The 23,427-nt window shown below is 37.9% G+C and overlaps 1 protein-coding gene across 4 annotated transcripts; it reads right to left on the minus strand.

Moving 5' to 3' along the window:
• Positions 1-1,785: 1,785 nt before the first annotated feature.
• tbc1d30 (TBC1 domain family, member 30) lies at positions 1,786-22,690 on the minus strand. 4 transcript variants are annotated; one of them, XM_046874059.1, is made up of 14 exons: positions 21,760-22,690; positions 18,370-18,534; positions 11,704-11,765; positions 11,485-11,550; positions 10,385-10,510; positions 9,468-9,653; positions 8,843-9,011; positions 6,938-7,106; positions 6,629-6,734; positions 5,904-6,010; positions 5,444-5,583; positions 4,780-4,986; positions 4,144-4,209; positions 1,786-3,788 (listed from the first exon to the last, which is right to left on the minus strand). In XM_046874059.1, exons 1-14 carry the CDS (start codon positions 22,262-22,264, stop codon positions 2,884-2,886), a joined length of 2,979 nt encoding a protein of 992 aa, XP_046730015.1. In that variant the 5' UTR covers positions 22,265-22,690; the 3' UTR covers positions 1,786-2,883. The 4 variants fall into 4 exon arrangements, with proteins under 4 accessions (XP_046730015.1, XP_046730017.1, XP_046730018.1 ...); XM_046874061.1 differs by lacking the exon at positions 4,144-4,209 and having other exon boundaries at positions 21,760-22,685; XM_046874062.1 differs by lacking the exons at positions 18,370-18,534; positions 21,760-22,690 and adding an exon at positions 14,227-14,740.
• Between the last annotated feature and the right edge of the window lie 737 nt (positions 22,691-23,427).

A 23,427-nucleotide genomic window follows, 5' to 3' on the forward strand; every position in this document is an offset into this window, starting at 1 on the left:
TGGAACATGAAGATCATATGGATTATGTTTCACAGGTCAAGCAACAAACTATATTTATGGAGCGTTCTCTTTTGAGGAAAATATATTTTATGATGGTGTGTGACCTGCATTTTAGGCCACTGTTGAAGTTATTTACTTATTTGTAACTTATTTACTACTGTTAAATGTGCATTTTTGTTATTCTTTGATAGCAATTGCTCATGAGTACTTAATGTAGATGAACTAATAAAAGGGCAGCTGTAAGAAACGAGAAGAAAGTCTAGACTCAGTAGCTCCTGGCATCAAAAGGGTTAAAGTAGTGCTTGTACTGATTGTAAACTGAGTTATTTTCCATGAGTCTGTAGCTCCCAAGTTTTTTTTCAGGTCTGATTATTCTTAACATCCCAAAACCGACCCTCCACATTTCAAATTCTGTTTTCAAAACCATGTACAAGGTCTTGTTGAAGTTTATCATGTCATAGAAACTTAAAAAAAAAATCTAAACAAATGTCTAAACAAGGTTGTGTGTGCTGTTCTTGGATAGGTGACATCTAGTCTTGCCCTCTGCAATAAGAGATAAATTAGTCTCTAGGGCAATCAATCATGAAGTACACAGAAGCTGCTCGGCCCTCTGCCAGGTCCAGAAGGATCGTCTGCCCAGTCATTCAGTACACAGATTGTCCCCCTGATCTCTTGAGAAATCTGTTTCCAACATTTTCTCACAAACCCACAGTGATGCATATGCATACATCCAGCAAAAATGACACTGGCAGCCTATTTCGGGGTTTGAGAAAGATGATCCGGCTGAGACGGACCTGAGTACTGCTTCACTTGCGTCTACGTGCTGATCTGCAATCCTCCAATCCATCATTAACCATCCTAAGAAAAACATTGATCTTAATCAACAGACATGTCTTTCAGTCTGAAAGATATTGATGTGGAATTTTCAGTGGTGCATGGAAAGGCATAGCAGGACATTTCCCTCAATATCATTATGTATATAGGATGTAAGCAGTCATTCTAAAATAATTAAATGACTAAAAGGATTACTTGAATACTGCGTTCCCAAACACACTGCTCTATGTTGATCAAATATCTATAATCAAAACCCTGCACAATCAAAATAGAGAAATGATTAAATAGGGGAATTGACTAAATGTTTCTTTAAGGGTAATTGTACTTTATTTTACATTATTCTCTTTTTATATTAATGACAAACAAAACCTTTATCTCTTTTGATTTATACCTATGAATGTTTTATACATATTATATACACTGTCATATTTACACTGACGACAATATAAAGAATAAAGATAACACATCACATAGAAAGACAAAAAACACTGAGTAAAACAAATTGAAGAAAATGTACAAATAGCAAAATAAAAAGTCTCTGACCAATAAAAACATTGCAAGACATTTAATTATTTGTAATGCTTTGCCTTGAATACGAGATTTATCATTATTTCCATGACCAGGTTTTGAATTTAAATTTGACTAAACTTCCAGGAACAAAAATGTGTGTTATTAGAACAGCAGCGCCCTCCAATGGCGTACTGGCCACAGTAGACCATGGCTCTGAGAACAGTGTGTGCATATAGTTCTGATTCCACAGCAACAATTCTTCAGAAACAAAACATTATAGTACATAAGACACAGATGGACTGTGCGACTGTTGTAATTAAACAACACTGGGAAATAGACCACACTCATAATGGATTATTATGTAACAGGAACTCTACTGTGACACTGGGTATTTAATTATGGGTAAATAATCGTTTGTTCAATTATTGAATTGAAATCCTGTTCATTATCATCCTGTTATTCTTTATTCTGTTCCAATGGATCCACAGACTATACTGGAAACATGTAGGATGCCAGACTCAAAGTGCCATGCACACATTCATTTACATCGAAATCCAAATTAAACCTGTCAATCCATCTACTAGAATTATTTAGAAAAACTAGAGAACCCAGAGAAAAATAAACCCCACATGAACATGATTAGAACATATTTAGTAGCCCTGAAGGTGGCAACATGACTAATTAACATAACAGTTTATTGTTTTATGACCGAAAACAAAACAGTTACAAATGAACTCTCAGGTCATCTTTTATACATGTATAATTTTTTTTATTGATGTACAGATGTGGATCAATGATCTGGTGCAATGGAAAAAAATAAATCAACATCAAAGCAAATATTTCATGATCTATTCATTTCTATTAGTCATATCTAGTATATTATGTGTGCAGTTCAAAAAGTTTAAAGAATAAGCTATGAAATAAAAAGCAAAAACTATTATTTCTGTTCGTAAACTGAAATGACCACAATTGTTGTGATGGCATGAACAAACTAATGAAGTGAAATTGATGACAACTGAAAACAAAGCCAAATGTTTGGAATGAGTAAGATTCATGATGATGAAATATAGGGAAATATAGGGCATTTTTACCAGTAAATAAATAAGCTGTATATATATATTTTTTTTAAATATTAGAATTTCTAGATCTATATCTTTCTAGATCTATATATGACAAATACATAATCATATCCAATACATTTATGGCAAAAGCCAAAGGTCAGACATGCAGCAGAATTATTTCATGGCTTCTTCACATTCTCCAGCAATTATAAACACTAGAAAAGAATAACCTGTTTGGCTCTTTTGTTGGAATACAAAAAAGAAAAATGAAGAAAAAAAAAAGTTCAACACATTCAAGATAAACTTAACTATCTAGGAGATTCCTTCATTTCTATCTATACCACTGTGTACAATATCTCAGTGGCTTCTGTGCTGTATACTGCTATAGCTTCTATATGTACTGAAAGAGCAAGCATATTTCAAAGGCTCAGATTCAGAGCTGAGGTGAAGAACAAGTGAAGCTGCTAATCACCGACGCCTAGTGGACGCCAGCACCCAATCGGTTCATGGTTTTGCTCATGTGTGGAAAGTGCACATTGGGAGTTCTGGAGGTAGGGCCATAGAGGCCCAGGTTACGTGCTGCTATGGATTTGCGGGGCGCTTTAACGCAGGGGAAAGGGGAGAAGATCTGCTGTGGTTTGGGAAGAATTTCTGGAGTAGATGCTACAGAAGAGCTCTGCCTGAACGAGCAAGCTGTGCTCTCTGAGCTGGAAGAATCGTGGCGACTGGAGCTTGCCACTGCTGAGACATATGGCTGTACATTTGGTTTGGGTTGTGGCTCTGGATTATTTTCCTGCTCTGGCTCTGAAAGCGGAGCAGGCGTTTCTGAATCATTCAACTCTGAAGGATCTTGTACTGATGAATCCAGGTCTAGGGTGGATAGCTGCTGTTCCATTTCCTTTATCTCTTCACTGCAGCCAGTATCCTGAAGCTGAGTTCCTGAGTCGGCCTCCTCCACAATCCCTTGCACTGGCTCCTGCATTGGCACATCTACTTTCTCCTGGCTTTCATGGTTATCTTTCCTCTCCTTCTCTTGATCTCCCGTTTCCTTCATCTTCTCCTTTTCCTCTTCTCTCTTTGCTTTCTCAGGGTTGGTGTTATTATTGAGCTCCTCCGAATCATCAAAGCCCAGCTGAGCCCGGGCCCGGGCCAAATTCCTGCGATGAGCACAAACATGAGCATGCCAGGGGGAATGAAGACTGTGATCCTGGGTAGGGGTGGACTGGGCTTGGGGAAGTAACCCTGTAGGACCTCCGAGCTCCTGGGCTATACCATTTTTACATGCATTCTGAGCACCTGTGGCCTTCTTTCCCACGAGAAGATGATTGACCACAGGTGAAGAGTGAATTTGGGAGGCAAAGATGCCGGTGGCTGGACATTTATCTACAAAAAAATAAAAATACACAGATGACAATAATTATTACAGTTAGTGCTTTAGTTGAATGCATTCCTACTGCCCAAATCAATGCATATAATTGAAATCAAGAGATTTGATGCAATTTGTTTAAAGCAAGAAGATTTGATGCAGTTGTATGATTCATGGAAATTAAAGTACACCAAAAGCAAGTTCTCATTCATGAAAAGTCACAGCATGAATCAATAAAATACCCAGATTAGTTGTTTTAGCCCCTTCTAAACAGCTTCAATCCCAGCACTGTATACCACACCAGCACAGATAGCCAATAAATTACTATAACTGCCTGCTACCAGAATTGTCCCAATACAAAAGACTCAGTACCAGTGTCAAGACTTGCCCATTTACTGGGCTGATGAGGTGTAACAGGTTCAGCTTCCACTGGCAGTCCTGGGAAAAACATGTGATCACACAATCCTGAAAAACAGCTGGTGGATGTGTCTGTCTTACTCTAGATTGTTTGTAAACTCAAATACATGGTGGAAAGTAGAGATCCTGACTAAAATGTTCATAACTAATCTCAGTGAAGAAGTTGACACAGAAAAAAAAGAGAAACCAAAAAGGCCTGAGGAGGTTTGGGCTAGCTAACATGCACTGTACCATATTTTGCTGAGGTTTGTCAGTGATACTGCATATCCATGTGTTTTAAAACCACACTTTCGTTAAAGCTTTAGGATCGAGGGAAGGTGTCCCAGAAATCTACGCTTTCAAAGAACTTTAACCTGCATAATGATCTCAAGACAACACCGTCTAATGCACTTTTACCTGCTTGCCGTTTTCTTGTCATGCTCTTTCAAATCCAGATATGAAATGCACTTGATAAAACGTCAAGAAACAAAATGGATAACATAGCCAGTATTTTTAAACACTGCTGTCTCTTGAGCCGCTCCCTAAAACAAAAGCTGACTATCATCATATTTTACTTTGAAATCCTCCTTGTAGTGTGGTTTGAATGGCTACCTGTGTGAATGTAGAGCAGGTTGGCCTGCTTCTGCTGCCTTCTCTTGATGCGGTAATACTGCTTAGTGAGTGCTCTGATGTCCGTACTCATGCGCTCCATCATCATGCTGTTGATGGTAGCGTGGTGCTCTGCCCGGCCGGCCCCTACCGCTCCTGGGCTCAACTCAGCCATACTGCTGCAAGGAGAGCTCAGCTCACCTCGCTGGTCTGAAAGAAATGACACATTGTCTAGTCAAACAGTGCAATTCACTGCCCAGTAAAACACTAAATCATTTTATATATTCTGTAATACGTTTAAACACGAGTCATTGCATAACCAAATCTATGGTAACGTTTCGTGTTTGATAGTCAAGCATTTTTTTTCACCTTAGTTTAATAATGCCAATAGGTACAGAACCCCTTTTTTAATATATGAAAGTAATACCAGAGCTCTGAGCATTAACACACACCTAATACTGATCTAGTACTGAACTTATTTACTTATATAATTGTAATAGCTGTTGTTGTGGCTAGTCCACATGTCATTCGTTTTGTTCAGCTGATAATTTAATTGAAATGGAAAACAATTTTTTAATTTAAGCAGCAGGAAAAAGTTAAATGCTTGTGAAAGAAAATAGAAACTGCTTCAAATTTATAAGGTACAACCATCAATATGCCGTTTTACCTTTTAAGTGCTTTTGGTATCTCTGAATCTCAGGGGCCAGGAGCCCACCTAGTGGCCCCAAACATCCTAGAGCAGTAACTATAGAGTCTTCATCATCCAGGTCTCCATCATCATCACTTTCCCATCCATGGAGCCCCTGGCTACAATTAAGAAAATTATAATTCATTATGTCATCTGTATAATATGCGACAAATTTATTGTAAAAACACAACGTTTGCCCAATCACAGACAATAAAAGCAGGCATCATTTTTTGAGTAATCTTACGTTTCTCAAACCAGACAAGTGTTTTAATGCATTTAAAAAAAAAAAAAAAAAACTCTATTTACAACTTCGCTTACTATGTAGGCAGACGCATTTATCTATAGTATTTAAATGCACATTATACTCACACCATCATAACGTTAACTCATTTACAGAGCAATATGCTGTAATCTAAACAGGCCTTCTCGGGTTACACACCTGCCAATGGCCTTGACTGCAGCAGGGAATGGAGTGATATTGTAAGTGTATTTCTCCCTCAGCTCAGCCAGCTGGGGAAAAGGAAAGGTGGCCATGGAGTACACCGTCTGTTAGAGAAAACACACACACACACATATATATATATACACACACGGCACAAGGTTTTCACAGACTGCCATGTATTCAGTATACCATTATCACCAGCTGGTTTTCTACCACAAGGTTAACAGAATCTTCTCATTACACAGACTATAATCCCACAGGTTTTTCAAAATCAAAGACATAAATTTCAATAGTAAGGGGCAGTTCAGCTCCAACAAAATAAACCAAATAGAAAAAAAGTATACAGGGTAAAATTAGCTTTCTGTTATTAATAATGACATCACTAGGATTCTGACAATGGAAGAATGTTTGAATGCTCCTTCTCCCAAGTCATTTCTCCTGAACTGGTTTAAAAAAATTGAGCTCATTCTTTTAAAACTATATGTAAGTTTTAGATACATTATCTCTATTTATCTGTAACATTGTAAAAGTTCCTGTTGGTCTTGCATTTTAGAGTTAATTTTCCAAAGCTGTAGGCTCTATTCCAAACTGTCAATTTAAAATCATTCATTAATGCAAGCCAATCTCACAGGTAAACAAACATTCAGAAATCATCTTCTCGCTAATGTACCTGCTATGTAAATGAAAGTGTAATTGAGTGCTGGACATAGTGACACCCTCACCTGCATGAGTTCATTGGAGTCGATTAAGTTGTCCTCCAGCATCTCTTGAGTCAGACAGCCCATAGTGCTGTAAAATTCATCAGCAGTCTGGCACTCTTCAATCCTCCTGCCAGAAAAAAAAAGAAAGAAAGAAAGAAAGAAAGAAAGAGGGAGAGAGAGAGAGAGAGAGAGAGAGAGAGATGTTTACATCACATGAAGATCTTGACCATTCATCACTATGAATAGCACTGTTTTTGCATCTAAATCTTGGTCACAGCTCCTAAATGCAAGGAGGTTTAAAAGGATTTAAACCAACTCTGGTTAACTCACTCTGCCAGCTTAGACCAAATTGCTAAGGCAACACGTAGCAGTACTTCTGATCCCTCAAAGAAAACCGAGTCCCAGATCTTCAGCACGGTGTGGTGAGGCAGGCAGGTGGCAAACATGGTAAGAAACCACTGCATAGTGAACACGTTGGTGAGTGGAGGCTCATAGCTTCCTGCAACAGCACAGCATTCATCATGAGTATACATCAACAAAAAATCATTTATAAATACAGTCGTGTGAAAAAGTGTTTGCCCCCTTCCTGATTTCTTTTTTTTTTTTTTTGCATGTTTGTCACACTTCAATGTTTCAGATCATCAAACTAATTTAAATATTAGTAAAAGATAACACAAGTGAACACAACATGCCGTTTTTAAATGAAGGTTTTTTTTTATTGAGGGAAAACAAAATCCAAAACTACATGGCCCTGTGTGAAAAAGTGTTTGCCCCTAAGGCTAATAACCGGTTGGGCCAACCTTAGAAGCAACAACTGCAATCAAACGTTTGCGATAACTTGCAATGAGTCTGTTACTGCACTGTGGAGGAATATTGGTCCACTCATCTTTGCAGATTTGTTGTAAATCAGCTACATTCGATGGTTTCAGAGCATGAACCACCCCTTTTTAAGGTCATGCCACAGCATCTCAATAGGATTCAGGTCAGGACTTTGACTAGGCCACTCCAAAGTCTTCATTTTGTTTTTCTTCAGCCATTCAGGTGGATTTGCTGGTATGATTTGGATCATTGTCCTGCTGCAGAACCCAAGTTCGCTTCACCTTGAGTTCACAAACAGATGGCCGGACATTCTCCTTCAGGATTTTTTGGTAAACAGCAGAATTTATGGTTCCATTTATCACAGCAAGTCTTCCAGGTCCTGAAGCAGCAAAACAGCCCCAGACCATCACACTACCACCACCATATTTTACTGTTGGTATGATGTTCTTTTTCGAAAATGCTGTGTTACTTTTACGCCAGACGTAATCGGACACACAGCTTTCAAAAAGTAAACTTTTGTCTCGTCAGTCCACAGAATATTTTCCCAAAAGTCTTGGGGATCATCAAGATGTTTTCTGGCAAAACTAAAACCAGCCTTAATGTTCTTTTTGCTCAGCAGTGGTTTTTGTCTTGGAACTCTGCCATGTAGACCATTTTTGCCCAGTCTCTTTCTTATAGTTGAGTCATAACTGACCTTAACTGAGGCAAGTAAAGCCTGCAGTTCTTTGGATGTTGTTTGGGGTCTTTTGTGACCTCTTGGATGAGTAGTCACTGTGCTCTTGGGGTCATACGGCTGCTCACTCCTGGGAAGGTTCTCCACTGTTCCATGTTTTAGCCATTTATGAATAATGGCTCTCACGGTGGTTCGCTGGAGTCCCAAAGCTGTAGAACTGGCTTTATAACCTTTTTCAGAATGATAGATCTCAATTACTTTCTTTCTCTTTTGTTTCTGAATTTCTTTGGATCTCGGCATGATGTCTAGCTTTTAAGGTTCTTTTGGTCTACTTCACTTTGTCAGGCAGGTCCTATTTAAGAGATTTCTTGATTGTGAACAGGTGTGGCAGTAATCAGGCCTGAGTGTGGATAGAGAAATAGAACTCAGGTGTGATAAACCCCAGTTTTAACATGGGGGCAAACACTTTTTCACACAGGGCCATGTAGTTTTGGATTTTGTTTTTCCTCAATAATATTTAAAACCTGCATGTTGTGTTCACTTGTGTTATCATTTACTAATATTTAAATTAGTTTGATGATCTGAAACATTAAAGTGCAATAAACGTGAAGAAAAAAAAAAAAAGAAAGATCACATTAAAGAAAAAATCATTATAATAAATATTATCATATAATACAAATATTTAATGATGGTAAAAGATAACAATACTACAATAAATAGAGGGGCTAGCTGGTGTCCCTTACCTCCTCCTGTCCGATTGGCTACTTTCTGTAAGTGGTGAAGATGTTGAGAGAGCTCTGGAAGTTTAAGCCTGAGCAAATCCCTGAATACAGCCATGTCCACAGACAGAGCACGCAGGTTGTTGGCAAAGTAGCTCTCAGGAAGCACCTTATCAATTAGATAAATCATCACCTGAAAGAGCACAGAATAAACATCATTATAAGCATTGTGGGCAACGTGTGTGCTTTAAATTAACTAGACAGCTGACTGACTAAACTAAATATAGTAAGAGAATTTTTAAATATAAAAATGAGTTTATAATCGTGGAAAAGTTTTAATAAAAACGAATAATTATCAAAGTTTCAAGAGGGTTTTATCAAGAGTTTTATGCCCAGAATCTATTCAAACATCTTTCAAACATTTACCAGGATTTTAATAAGTATTGGTGTAAATGTTGCTATTACTAAAGTCAACAAACTTCTTAATGTAAATGTAACACCAAAGTTTCTACCGTGTTAAGCCATTTGTGAATTTTAAGTAATTTATTACTAACCGAATTAGTTGGTTTCATAATAAGGATTATATATTAATTATTTGATGAGTTCATGCCAATCACTCATACAAAAGGTAAGAGACATAATGGATAACCTTTAAAGCATCGCCTTCATTGCCCTCTGTGACCTCAAGGATAAGGGCAGCCAACACGTTGAAGCCCTGGCAGTAACCCACAGTCTTGTTCCAGCGGGCATAAGCCAGTAACACCCTCTTCAGTACCACACGGTCCTGTTCAGCCTCCTGGCCGCAGTAAGAACTGCATCCTGTTCTGTGCAGGTCCTGCAGGGGACAATAAAAACACATTATAATTAACGCATCGCTGAGCACATGGGAATATTTTTGCACTTACATTGTAGCTGTGAGAGCACAAGGGAGTATTTATATTACATACAATGGAGGAAAATACAATTTTATATATTGAGTATATCTATTGATAGAGTGAGTAAAAAAAATAAATAAATAAAAAGAGTAAGACTGACTTACTCTTTATGGTAAGATGGACTTAGCCCTATTACGAACTACAAGCATTTGATGATTCATTCAGCCTTCACCAACAGAGGTGGGAAGGAGAGCGCAAATGGCGTCTTTGTTCCATTATGCACTTTGAGCTGACGTGATGCACTGAGCAAACATCCTGCTAGGCCATCTGACTGATTTAATCGGACAGATTTCACGTACTAATATTAAATATCTCTGGCAAAGAACATCCGCTTGCTGCTTTTAGCTTTGTGTATCTATTTCAATGCCAGACAGTTACCATTGTCTCATATTACTGGACTCTGAAAAAGAGAAATTTATGTTTTCCCAAACAAATAATTTAACTGATTTGCTTTATATTTCCTCCTGCAAATATTATACGTGTATGAGCGTTGGGCAATTGGCGTGCAAATGTAGCGTTGCTATTCCTAACCAGCTCTGCTATTCCATGACTAGAAACATGGTCATGAACTACAGCAATGCTTACAGATGAAACATTCACTTATTAAAATATTTATATATAAAATCATTACTTTTACTATCTGGATCCCCAGAGAGTCATCATCTGGATTGCTGCGATCATTGAACGCAAATCTCATAGTCTTCTCCCAGTCTATGGAGATGCTGTGGAGGTACTGATCAGCTAAGGTCAACCATACCTTAACAACGAAAATAAAAAGCATGAATATGAGACTTACACATATTTACCCCTTATTATACATATTTCTATATTAATTAGCAAAACTGTTATCGCACATTGGATGGCAGTAAAGTCTGTGACTCAAAGTAACTATTTTCTCCGTTGATTTTAACAGGCCTGTAATGCTGTGTACAGGAACATGCCAGTGTTTTTTTACTCAAACATTTATCCACAATTTAGAGTTTACTGAAAACTCCCTGAGGAGTTATATATGATAAGCAACTAAAACATGATGAAATAATGCACATTCAAAATTATCTGTATTACAGTCTAAACAATTAAGGATTTATTTGAGACACAAAACTATTAAAACATGTAATTTAAGTTTTAATATAGTGAAAAAAAGAAATCCGTCTTCCCCACTGACAGAAATCTGTCTTTCCCCACTGTCTTCAGACATTTCCCCACTGTGGGACGAAAATAAAGGTATATCTTAATAACTTACACCTATAAAAAACAGACTTTTCAATTTAATTTTAATCAGTTTTAACAAGTGATTTTAACAATATACACTGCCCCAAAGCAGCTTCACAGAAATAAATAATTGCATATATTAGTCTATTAAGATTATCCCCAATAAGGGGAGGTTTCTGAGCATGTTTAAAAGTTATCTTTCTAAAGACTTATCATTGGAACCTTTTGTATAAATGTTGAAACTCTTAACTCTACGGAAGCTTTACAATCTGTACTGCCCAGAAACAAAAAAGTACACAGACATAAACATTGTTTTATTATTTGACTATTAACATATTATTTATAACATAATTAAATTTAATGTTTTAAGGGCTGCCATTCCATGTTAGCAGTGTGTTTTGGTCAATGTGCTGCTGCAAAGCAAAATGTTAACTTTTCCAAAATGCTATTAATGTCAAATACACTGCTACGGTACAAAAACTGCACTGCACATGCAAAGAACAAGAGATGCAGACATACCCTCTTCCTCCACTCTTTGGGAATTCCAGTTGGAAGCCTAGCCACTGCCTTGAGGGCATCATACCACTACCGAACACAGAATACTGAACACTAAGTGCCACATTGTATGCAAAGTATAATACTATAAGTTCATATAAAAAACACTTTGTGTAATATCTGTCAAATCCGAGTCTACAGGGACAGAAAAAGCCTATAGCTGAAAAGTTTGAACTTGCTCACCTGTTGAAATCCATTCTTGCCAAGAGATGGTTCTAGAGTAAACTTCAGCCTGGTATCCACTCCTGTAGAGAACAAGAATTACCATAGAGTTCATATGAATGTGTAATAAAGAGAAATGTACATGTGTGACAGGGATGAGGGGGACAAATAGAACAGGAAATAAAAGTTGCCTTATGTAATGTGAAGCTGAATTATACAAAAATAAAAAAGAGTAGCATACACATGCCCACTAAATTGCGTTTGACCCTGCTGATTATTCCTTTTTCATTTTTTTATTTCAGAATTAAAGCTAACGCAAAGATATGAGTGATTGTTCAAATTCTACGTATTCTTCCTGTCCAAACTGAGCTTCCAGTTCTTCCTATCAAGATCACAGCTGCTTTGCTAAACATCTAAAGCAAATATACAAAAGTAAATTTAAAATTTAAAAAGACAATTTAAAATATTGTCCATGTTCGTTCTTTATCTCGAATGATTAGATTTTCCTCAAGTCCCATCCCTTCCAAGGAAGCACATGTCCAGATGCTGAAGGGTTTAATAATGATCATCAGGTTTTACCAGAAGCCTGAGTGCACAGTCATTAAAGCAAAAAGAGGGGCCATATGATATACTGTGATATACTATACCAATACTATGATATTTAAAATCCATGTAAATATTTTAGTTATTTCTTTTCACACAGGTTATTGCTTACAAGATTAACAAAAAACATCGTGATCAACTGAAAAATAATACAAAACAGAAGCAATCTCCTTAGTAGTGTTTTGCTTTCTGGCCCTATTCTGTGTGTGTAACAATAGAAATACCCTGATTGTTTATACACACAGACAGACACATAAAATCTAGCTATCTTCAGCTGACAATGGTGTTACATTTTGATTCTTTTGCAGTTTTTGTTTGAAGGGTCAGAACACGTCTAGCTCTGTGGAGAGTTTGACCAAAAATAAACCCTACCAAGAATTCTACCCAAATCTATGCACAATGCTTCCCCATGTCTAGTCAACGGTTTTTTCCCTTCCTTTCTATATTATCTTTTATCACTTTGGTTCTGGGAAGGCCATGTATGTGCCTAGGTACATACGGACCAATAAAACAGCAATGACAGCAGGAGATATGTCAGGACTAGAAAAATATTTACCCAAGTGTTCCGACTTAACACAGAGTGATTTTAGCTGCCCCTTTCCTCCTTTACATCACATACTGTTGCTTTTATTTCTACTAAGGACCGAATTCATGTAGACAATGGTAAGGACCAACATAAATGAAAGATGTACAGTATAACGCTAAAGCTACTGAGTAACCCGGAAGTGGCGTTAATAAATGGCTGCTGTCCGGTTCGCTGTGGTGCTGATCTGTCTTAATCGACTTCCTCATCCAGGTTCAAAACCAGCACCGAATGTGTTATTTTACAAACATAATATTATAGGTTTCATATATTTTTAATATTCATACTAAACGCTGGTTATTAACTCATACGCGGTCGCTGCTAGGTCTTTCACGAGCAGTGTATAATAGCATAAAGGACTAAATAAATATACCAACGTCCTAATGAGAAGTTTTCTTTAAACAAAAAAAGGTTTCAGTCTGTAATACAGACCTCCTCTGATCTCCGTCATGGTCTCCTGCTACGAGCTATTCAACAACAAACCCAACCGCGACCCTTTATTTACAATCGTCCGCCTCTCAGTGCTGGTTACAGGGGGATTTGCAATAGCCGAAACGATTATCTTTTCTGAACACTCCTACTTCCCCTGCCGAGCACCTAAAGAACATACATGAACCATATACAAACATGCTAAACAATATATATCCGTTTCTAAAATATCATGGGACACCACAAAAATAAGATCAGACCAATCAGATCAGAAGATCAGATAAATGATCCTAATGCAGTACCACCAGGCCAAATATTCAAATATAACTCATGGACCTGTACAGAAAAAATGCATTATGCTTTACCATTGCGTTGGTACAATGTGGTCTGATTGCTTTTTTATACCCATTTCAGTTACAGTAACAAAAACACCACTGTCTTGCAGACACTCTTTGCAGCATAAAAATGTTTAGAGGTATAAGGGGAATAAAACAATTTAAAACGGCAAAACAATTAACTTCGGGACGATAACTGGGATTTTGCGATCTCCCGAATGTCCATGTTTTTCAATAACAGCATGTCCCTTATTATATACATTATGCTATAATCCTAACCTAAAAAACGTGAAGGTTTAATTTGGTGCTCATTAACTAGGAGTCATGGATGTAAATATAGAAGTGATGCAAAGTTTGAAGGCCGCATTCTCAGCATCCTAATATGGGCAGAAATGATTTCAAGATATGTAGAGGAAAGCCTAGGTTATCCTAAGTGATGTCATTCAGTGCAAAGCAAAAAAATAAACTTTTACACAACACACGTCTAAGCTGATTGAATGCACACCACTGCTAATAATAATAACAATAACAATAATAATAATAATAATAATAATAATAATAATAATAATAATAGGACAGGTAGGTATGTAGGACCTGGCTCGAGTGTGCACAGGAGGCGCGGTGCGCTGCGGGAAATGCCGTTGCGTTTCTTGAGCACATTGCTGATGATGCTTCCGACACCACCGACCGAGTTCTGCTGCCGCTTCAAACAAACCCTGGACCTTTTAGATGCGACCAGCCTGTCCTGCTTCATTTGCAGAGGAGAAAAATGTCACTAGGCGAAAACACACCGAGCGTTTGACACGCGGCCCCCTTTTTTTTCTCGTCCTTTCAATTTCTTTTGCTTTTCATATGATGATATGAGGTTATGTTCTCGCAGCCGCTGCGGATATGGAAGATGGCGAGATGATCGATTCATCCGGTAGCGTCCGAACGCTGTGCTGTTCACTCAAACATTCGTCCATCCCCTGTCCTCCATCATTTAAAAGATCAATCCATTTGAATTTCAGGAAAACAGAACGTGGCTTGTTTTTTTGATATATATAATTATTTTTTAAGCAGGCTGCGCGGTGATCTAAGAACAAGGTACTTCAGCAGCGGCCGCGCGCAATGGGCCGGGGTGCGCGTTCACGTACTGTACACGACGAATGGGAGGAGGCGGAATGGCGTCAAAAGAGCGCCGTATCCACAGGAGATAATACACAAAAAGTTGGCATGCACAGCATACCGCAAGCACATGAGCAAGCACGAACGATTTTTGAAATTATTTAACCCAATTCTGTAAGCAAGTCTTTACACTCCTCAACAATTTGTTGTAGTCAATCAACACTATGCAGTGATGCAAAACAATACAGTACAGTATCAAGTCTTCTGCTATAGTTATTCAAATATATATAAGAATTAAAATGTGCATCACAAAGATTATGTACAGATGGATTTTTTTTGATGACGTATATAGATTTAAATACTAATAAAGCTTCAGTAATCACTTTTATCCACCAGGGTCTGAAACCTATTGTAAACCTATTATACCACATATACCCACTGGCATGCTTTGGGAGATCCAGAGAACACTCAAAAACCCCACATTGTCTGGAAGAATAGCAAAGAATGAACTCCAAACAGACTAAAACTCCTGGAGCTCAAGAGCTGTAAAGCAGCAACTGTACATACCTCACACCAACATGCCACCCAATTTAAAAACAATTAAATAAAATGATATCTACACAGAGTTGTCAGTCTGTTACATACATCCTGAACCGTCACACAAATTGCACATTTCAACGAGACATGGATCATTAGAAAATCTCTCAAAGGGGTAACAAATTAGAGGAAAATACTGATGGTCATGTGATGCTGTCTGTGTGGCATGCTTTGCCAATATTAATTATTTCATCTTCAACCTGCTTTGTAGACACAAACAAATCAATATTCGTGCACAGCTATACTGTACCTGGTTGGTTCTCATGCTGCATGTGGATAAAATGAAGAAAATCAATTTATCATTAACTTTTGTGATCTATCCATAACACTTTATAGATATGAACATCATACACCGAGGCCATTTATAAAGCAATGCACATTTACAGGAGTTGATAATATTTCCCCTCTGATACATAAACCAGTTATTTTAATTGTTCTTACCTACCTTACACTAAATAGATACTTCTTTAAAGTTCATTAGTTTGCAAATAATTACTGTAGAAATCCATTAGAGATCTCAGCTTTACTGTGTAGCAAACAGCTAAAAACAAAGCTTGGGGAAATGAGCACTTTAACTAATGTCATTTTCTGAGACAATTATCTCAATGGACATAGGTATGTACATAAAAATTTAAAAGGATTAATCCAGCCTGAAAAAATATGCATATTAACCTTTAGAACTAATATATTAACTCCAATAGCATCAAAGATATATGACTGGGATGTCAGGCATATAACTGCTAACTCCTCACATGGATAACAAAAATACAGCCTCAACTAACAATGAATGACCTGAAATACATATTTAATGTGATTCAAAATTGAGATTTGGACTGAGTTTAAATTTCAGTAGACTGCGGTCGTCATCTAACTGATAAAAAAATCTAACCAGCATCCTTCCAAAAATTGCTGCCACATCAAACTCTCTAACATTATTATGCCTTGTTTTTGCCCAATGGCTTTTAGAAGTCCATATCCATAATTAAGTATTGGACAGAAGTAAGAAGAGACTATGGAAGGTACTTTTGAGAGGAAAGTTTAATGTAGATTTTTTTTACCACATCCATGTTGCCCATCAATTAGTTATATAAGGTCTAATTAAAAACCCAAATAAAGTCTTTACCTTTTGTGTTTTTTCACAGAAATAAGGAAAACATTAAAGCAAGATAGAATGCCTTTATTTGAAATATATACTTGCTTTGCCTCCTAATTTAAGAAATGTTCAATGCTGATCACATATAATGATGTCTGTGGTCAGAAAGATGAAAGTATTTTTCCTCTGGTTCGTGGTATAATATGATGTCTTTCTTATTTTCTTGTGCCACATGTTTGCTTCAAGTTGACCCAGACCAGAACACAGGCACTGGCCATGAGGATGCCATTCATCCCAACTCTCACTCTAGTCCTGTCATGTGTCAGTTTCAGTGAATAAGGTAGACAGGACTCAATCTGTCACCAAAATGGAGGCCTCCAGTTTGCAACGCAAATACATGCTAGAAAACTGTTAAATAATCTTGATTGAATTTAACAAAACTTTGCAAAATGTGGATTTAAATCATTGATAGGTCATGTGCCTTCCACATTTTTAATAACGAGAATGAGCTCACACGAGACATGAGCTCATGTCATCTGGCCCTATTAATTATGCAAAGAAAAGTTGAAGTGTACTATTGTAAAATGAGGCTTTGAATGAAAAGAATCTTCATATTAATTCAGTAAATTAATTTGAATTGCATTTCCCAATCACACAATATTCTTCTTTGTCTTTGTTTCTGAAGGAGCACAAATCTCCACAAGCACACTCCAGAATCTAGTGAAACCTCTTCCCAGAAAAGTGGAGGGTATTATAACACTTATCTGCAGATTAACTGTGAAATGAAACATACTTATCTTATGGTCAGATGTCCACAAACCTTTACTGTGTAGGTCAGGGTACTCCAGGATAAGAACTGAGAAACACTGAGCTATATAATTTGGCAGAGAGGAATGTGTATATTGAGTAGCGGATATATAACTATGACATATGGGTTATGCCCATGTGTCTTTATATCTGATTTGTGACTCTCTAGTTTTCTATATTAGCATATTTATTTTATAGAGTATTCCACTGCATATGCATACAGTGTTTTTACACTTATTCATTAAGGAATTGGCAAACGATCCCACTGATGTTTAGGCAGTTCCATTAATTGAGGACTATTTGGGTGCACTGAACAAACTGAATGTGAGTTACCGTATTTTCCAGACTATAAGCCGCTACTTTGAACCCTGCAGCTTAAACAATGAAGCGGCTAATTTATGGATTTTTCCTTGGTTTTTCCCGGTTTCACAAACTTCATGCCAAAAAACTGAGCGACATAACATTAGACCAATGAAATTTCCAATCGGGTTCAGGTGATGGTTATCACCTGAAACTCTTTATATTAAATCAGATGCGCTCCCACTGAATCGGGCCGCACCACATCATAAATTTGGATGAGGTTCCTCTGATGTTTGACCTGCCGCTCACTCGGACTGTCTACAGGAAATGCGAATCATTCATCACACTGAAAACAACCGGGCATGAAAAAACACTTCACCTGTGTTCTGAGCTGCACGGCATCGGGAGAAAAGATTCACCGGTGGTGATTTTTAAATGCACGACGATGCCAAAACTCCCGAGAGAAATAGTTGTGAAAGGAAGGAGGAAGACAGTGAAGAATGACTTTCTTGGTAGGCTACTGTTTAGATACAAGCCGTGTAACAGACACTGTCTTTCATTAAAGCCTGTGTAAAGTTCATTCGTTTCAGTGTAGAGACAGGTGCGGCTTATTTATGTTTAAAATAGAAATCTTTGTCAAATTCAGTGGGTGTGGCTTATATTTGGGTGCGCTTAATAGTCCGGAAATTACGGTAATCAAATCCATCTTGAAGTCAGAAAATAGGTGAAAACAATATGACTGAAGTGCACTGAAAACCCAACCACAGAACAAGGCTCTGATTAAAAGACAAAATGTGTATAGAAAAAAAGAGACAATGCTAAATATGAGTTACTTCTTTTCGGGGAAACAGCTTGCAGGCAGGCGGTGACAATGTCAGATTTCTTCTGCTGTTTGTTTTGCAGTCTGTCTTTCCTTTTCAGCTGTCGCACTAGTTTAGCTGACTGAATTCCGATACGATATTTAACCTCCTGAATGATGCTCTTCAGCTCCTCTGGATCTGAAATAGATGGCACACACGGTCAGCTCAAATCTGGGTCCAAAACTACAAACAAGGGTTCTTTCAGGTCTGAGATGAATGAGAATATGTTCATTCTTGGCTAAAAGAAACAAAGACAACCTCAAAGTAGCTTTTGTGTGAAAGGTGTCTTAGATCACAAGTGAACAGAAGGAACATAGAGCCTTTTGAAACTAGAAATCTCATACAATTAGCTATCAAATCATTTTACACTACTCAAAAGTAGAATTAAATAAAAAAAGAGCATTCGTCTTCGAACAGAACATATGGTGGTAGCAACAGTATATACACTGTATACAGCATATTGGATTGGATAAGGAACGCTATGAAGCACGCTCAGACAGTGCAGTGCAAAATATAAATATTTAAATTAGACTTAAAAACTGTTTAAGTAATTTAATATAAATACAGTGCTGTGATAGTGATTTGTGGTGAGAGTAGGGAGCAGGTTAAAAAGAGCCTGGAGTGGTGGAGGTACATGCTGGAGAGAAGGGGAATGAAAGTCAGTAATTGTAAGACAGAGTACATGTGTGTGAATGAGAGGGAGGGCAGTGGAGTGGTGCAGGAGAAGTGGAGTGGCGAAGAGGTGGAGAAGGTGAAGGAGTTCAGGTACCTGGGGTCAACAGTGCAAAGTAATGAAGAGTGTGTTAGAGAAGTGAAGAAAAGAGTGCAGGTGGAGAAGAGTGATAGCAGGAGTGATTTGTGATAGAAGGGTATCTGTGAGAGTGAAAGGTAAAGTTTATAGGACTGTGGTGAGACCTGCGATGTTGTCTGGTTTAGAGACAGTGGCATTGAGTAAAAGACAGGAGATGGAGCTGGAGGTAGCAGAGCTGAAATGTTGAGGTTTTTGTTTTGAGCGACGGGGATAGACAGGATTATAAAGGAGTTTATTAGAGGAACGGCGCATGCAGGACGTTTTGGTTACAAGGTGTGGGAGGTGTGATTGAGATGGTTTGGACATGTGCAGAGGAGGAACATGGGTATATCGGTAGGAGAATGCTGAGGATGGAGCCACCAGGAAGGAGGAAAAGAGGAAGACCAGAGAGGAGGTTTATGGATGTGGTGAAGGAAGACATGCAGGTGGTTGGGTTGAAAGAGGTAGATGTAGAGGACAGGGGGGTATAGAGACGGATGATCCGCTGTGGCGCCCCCTAATGGGAGAAGCCGACAGAAGAAGAAGAAGCAGAAGATGATAAATACAGTGCTTTGCATGTATTTGCCCCATTCCTAATTTTTTTAAATTTATTATTATTTGCATATTTGTCTCACTTTTAGGATTCAGATCACCAAGCTAATTTTAATATTACACAAAGATAACCTCAGTAAATACAAAATGCAGTTTTTAAATAATTTTTTCATTTATTAGGAAAATAGCGGTGCAAACCTGCCTGGTCCTATGTGAAAAGGTAATTGCGCCCTGAGATGGCATAAGGAAGAAACCTCATCTGGGTTACACCGAATGTCCATTTATTGCAGATATACAATGTTGCGGGGTACAGTGATGGTGATCAGAAGCAAACTGTAGTCCTGAGTCAATGTAGCAGACTGTTGAAATTAACTACAGTCTAAATCCATAATCAAAGATCTCATTCTATTTAAGTCCACTCCAATTACTTTTTTACCCAGGGCCAGGCAGGATTGAACAGCTGTTTTTTCCCTTAGTAAATGAAATCATCATTTAAAAACTGCATTCTGTATTTACTCTGGTTATCATTGCGTAATATTAAAATTTGCTTGGTGACCATTTAAATGTGACAAATCAGAAAGGGGAAAATACTTTTTACAGCACTGTAGTTCATTTAGTAAAAAAAATCGTTTTTCAACAAGTAGGGCTGTCTAGGCCTAGTGACTGACTAAAAATAATAATACTTGATCAGCTCCTACTCCTTAAACAATACAACTATACTACTCTCCCAGGAAAGTGTTAACCCAGGAGCGTTTTAAAATGTTTAACAATCTCTGCTTCCTAAAAAGGTTCTACTTGTCACCTTTTTGAAATGCAAACCCTCTGGGCACAGGCGGAAGAATAACTACGGGTTTTAGGTTGTCTGTTTTTCCCCATGTATGTGTGTCCTATTAGGCAAGTAAAGTTATTTGGTGTTAAATAGATGGTTAGAGAATCTTGATTTATAAAATGGTCTACTTGGACCCTTGTCTAAAAATGGAAACCATATTCCCCTCAAGCTCACAAAATCTACTGTATGTAATGTGAATAAAGCCTCGGTGTGCTGGAGGAAACCTGAAAATACACAAATATGGCAAAAACTTTGTGGACATCAGAATGTCACACTAACACATGGTTTTTGCCCACATGATTTGCTCAAAAGCAGGAAACACACAATTGGATAAGATCTTTGTATGCTGTAGCATTAGAGTTTCCTTTCAATGGAAAGATGCCCAAACCTGTTCCACAATGACAATCCCCCTGCAACAAAGTGAGCTGCATAAACACATGTTTAGACACTTGTTTGGTTTATTCTTCTGGGGGAAGTTGTGTAGATGCCAACAGCAGGAGCTCAAATTGAAAATACTATATATTTCAAGTACATTAGAAAAATAACCATCCCAGAAACCACAATTAGATACACTTTATTTAAAGTGCATATAATTTTCCCCTTTTAAAACTCAAAAAGCACCCAGTACCATATGGTATAATATGGCAAAAAAAAAAAAACAACAGCTTTACAGATGGGGTAGTTACAATCTTAAAATGAGAGCTTAATAAAAAAGTGAATCTTGTAAATATTAGTGTGCTTAGCCAATAATTCTTGATTCCTAAAAAATTTAAGAAAAAGTGTAATTTTCTATGCTGGGGCCTACAACTGACTCAATCTACAAACTAACATTAAACTAATATTGGGCCAACACTAGCAAGGTGGAACTGGTAAAGGCCATGGTTGGGCCAACCGATTCCCATTGGACTTCCGACTTCCCATTAGGCCAACACTGGAAGATGATTGTTATAAAAAGTGCTCATTTCTTGGCCAAGTAAAGTTGACCCAAGCTGGAAACAGGATTGTATAGTTCTGGTCAATATAGACACCCAGACCAATCAATGCATGTTTGCAACCTGGAATGTGTTGCTAAGGAACATATGAAGAACTAATCTGAGAGCCTCCAAAAACTTCTAAAGAACTTCTGAGCTGTATACAACCTGCTGCAGAGCATTCTTTAATATTTTGAGATAGACAACAAGCCCAGACACACCTTTCTGAGCGAGATAATTCCTTTGGTGTCTTTTGGTGTGTTTCTCTTGAAGTTCTTGCAGAAAGCTGGACGCTGTGTTGCTTCTTCCCAAAAACGCGTCTGATCCTGAGGCCTCGGTCGAACTGTCCAGACTGTCTGCACTCCTGAGGCCCTTCCCGCCGCTGTATGTGTCATAAAGCTCCACAAGAAGACAGTCCACAATGGATGACCGACACCAGGACCTGCCATCGTCTTCCTCACAACGTGTCCAGGCTTCCTGGCACAGCGGCTCCACACAGACACTCCGTTCTGCATCGTCACAAACCACCGACTTTTCAGGAGAGAAACTGTTCCGCGCTCCGTCAGTGCGACCTGAGTGTACCTGTAGATCTTCTACTCCAGGACGCGTTCTTAATGAAACCCCGACCGAGTTTTCGAAAACTCCGCTTTCCTCGTCGGACTCCAGGTCCCCGTCGCATATGTCCACTTCTCTCAGATCGAGTTCAGGAACTTGTACACCTGACATTTTATTACGCCGAAGTTTAGAGACTTCTCTTCCCACTGACTCTGCACTGTGAACACGTGTGTAAACTGATGTTATTATAACAGGTCTAGGAGAAGGAACAGCAGTTCCGGGTGCGTGTCGTTCCAGGAGCTTGGGTTTGTGCGATATCTTTCCAGAGCTCCGGTTTCCTTCCTGAAAGCAGGCGGACTGCTGCAGACCAGCAGGAGACAGTGCAGTCAAGCAGGAGACAGTGCAGTCAAGCAGGAGACAGTGCAGTCCAACAGGAGACAGTGCAGTCCAACAGCTCACACTCCTCACTCTGCAGGTTTCTCAGCAGCAGCTGTGAGTCACTGAAGTACACAGGTGCACATGGAGAGGACCACGTCTTAACTTTTACTCTGTTTCCACATATGAGTGTGTGTGTGTGTGTGTGTGTGTGTGTGTGTAGAGAGAGAGAGATGTGTGCATACAAATATGTGTACATAAGAAAAAAAAAACCCTTAGCAGAAACATGGGACTACATCCAATGCAGTAAAATGAAGAAAAAAAAAAAACTACCTATATATATATATATATATATATATATATATATATATATATATATATATAACATATATATCACTAAAAGCGGCCCAGCTGCCCAGCTGTGATATATATCACAAAGTTTAACATAAACCTCTAATTGGAAATATCTTTCATTTATATATATATATATATATATATATATATATATATATATATATATATATATAAATGAAAGATATTTCCAATTAGAGGTTTATGTTAAACTTTGTGATAGATAGATAGATAGATAGATAGATAGATAGATAGATAGATAGATAGATAGATAGATAGATAGATAGATAGATAGGAAGCTGTCTAATGTAACGTTTATTTATGTTTGTTTAATATGTTTAACAGAGAGTAGTCTATATACTATATACACTCCTTATATAAGGGAAACTTTGAACCGTTAAATAATAATAATAATAATAATAATAATAATAATAATAATAATAATAACATGCATACATACACATAACTTTTTTTGCATGTTATTTGTATTTTTTTCTTACTGGAGTTACATACTGACCAATCGGTAATAAGGACTCTTTGACGGGCGTCAGACACTGACCAATCAGATCCTGTCACATTCAGCAACAGACTTACAGGGGGCGGGATTA

The sequence above is a fragment of the Silurus meridionalis genome, chromosome 18 (genome assembly GCF_014805685.1).
Source record: "Silurus meridionalis isolate SWU-2019-XX chromosome 18, ASM1480568v1, whole genome shotgun sequence".
In the NCBI taxonomy this organism is placed as follows: Eukaryota; Metazoa; Chordata; class Actinopteri; order Siluriformes; family Siluridae; genus Silurus; species Silurus meridionalis.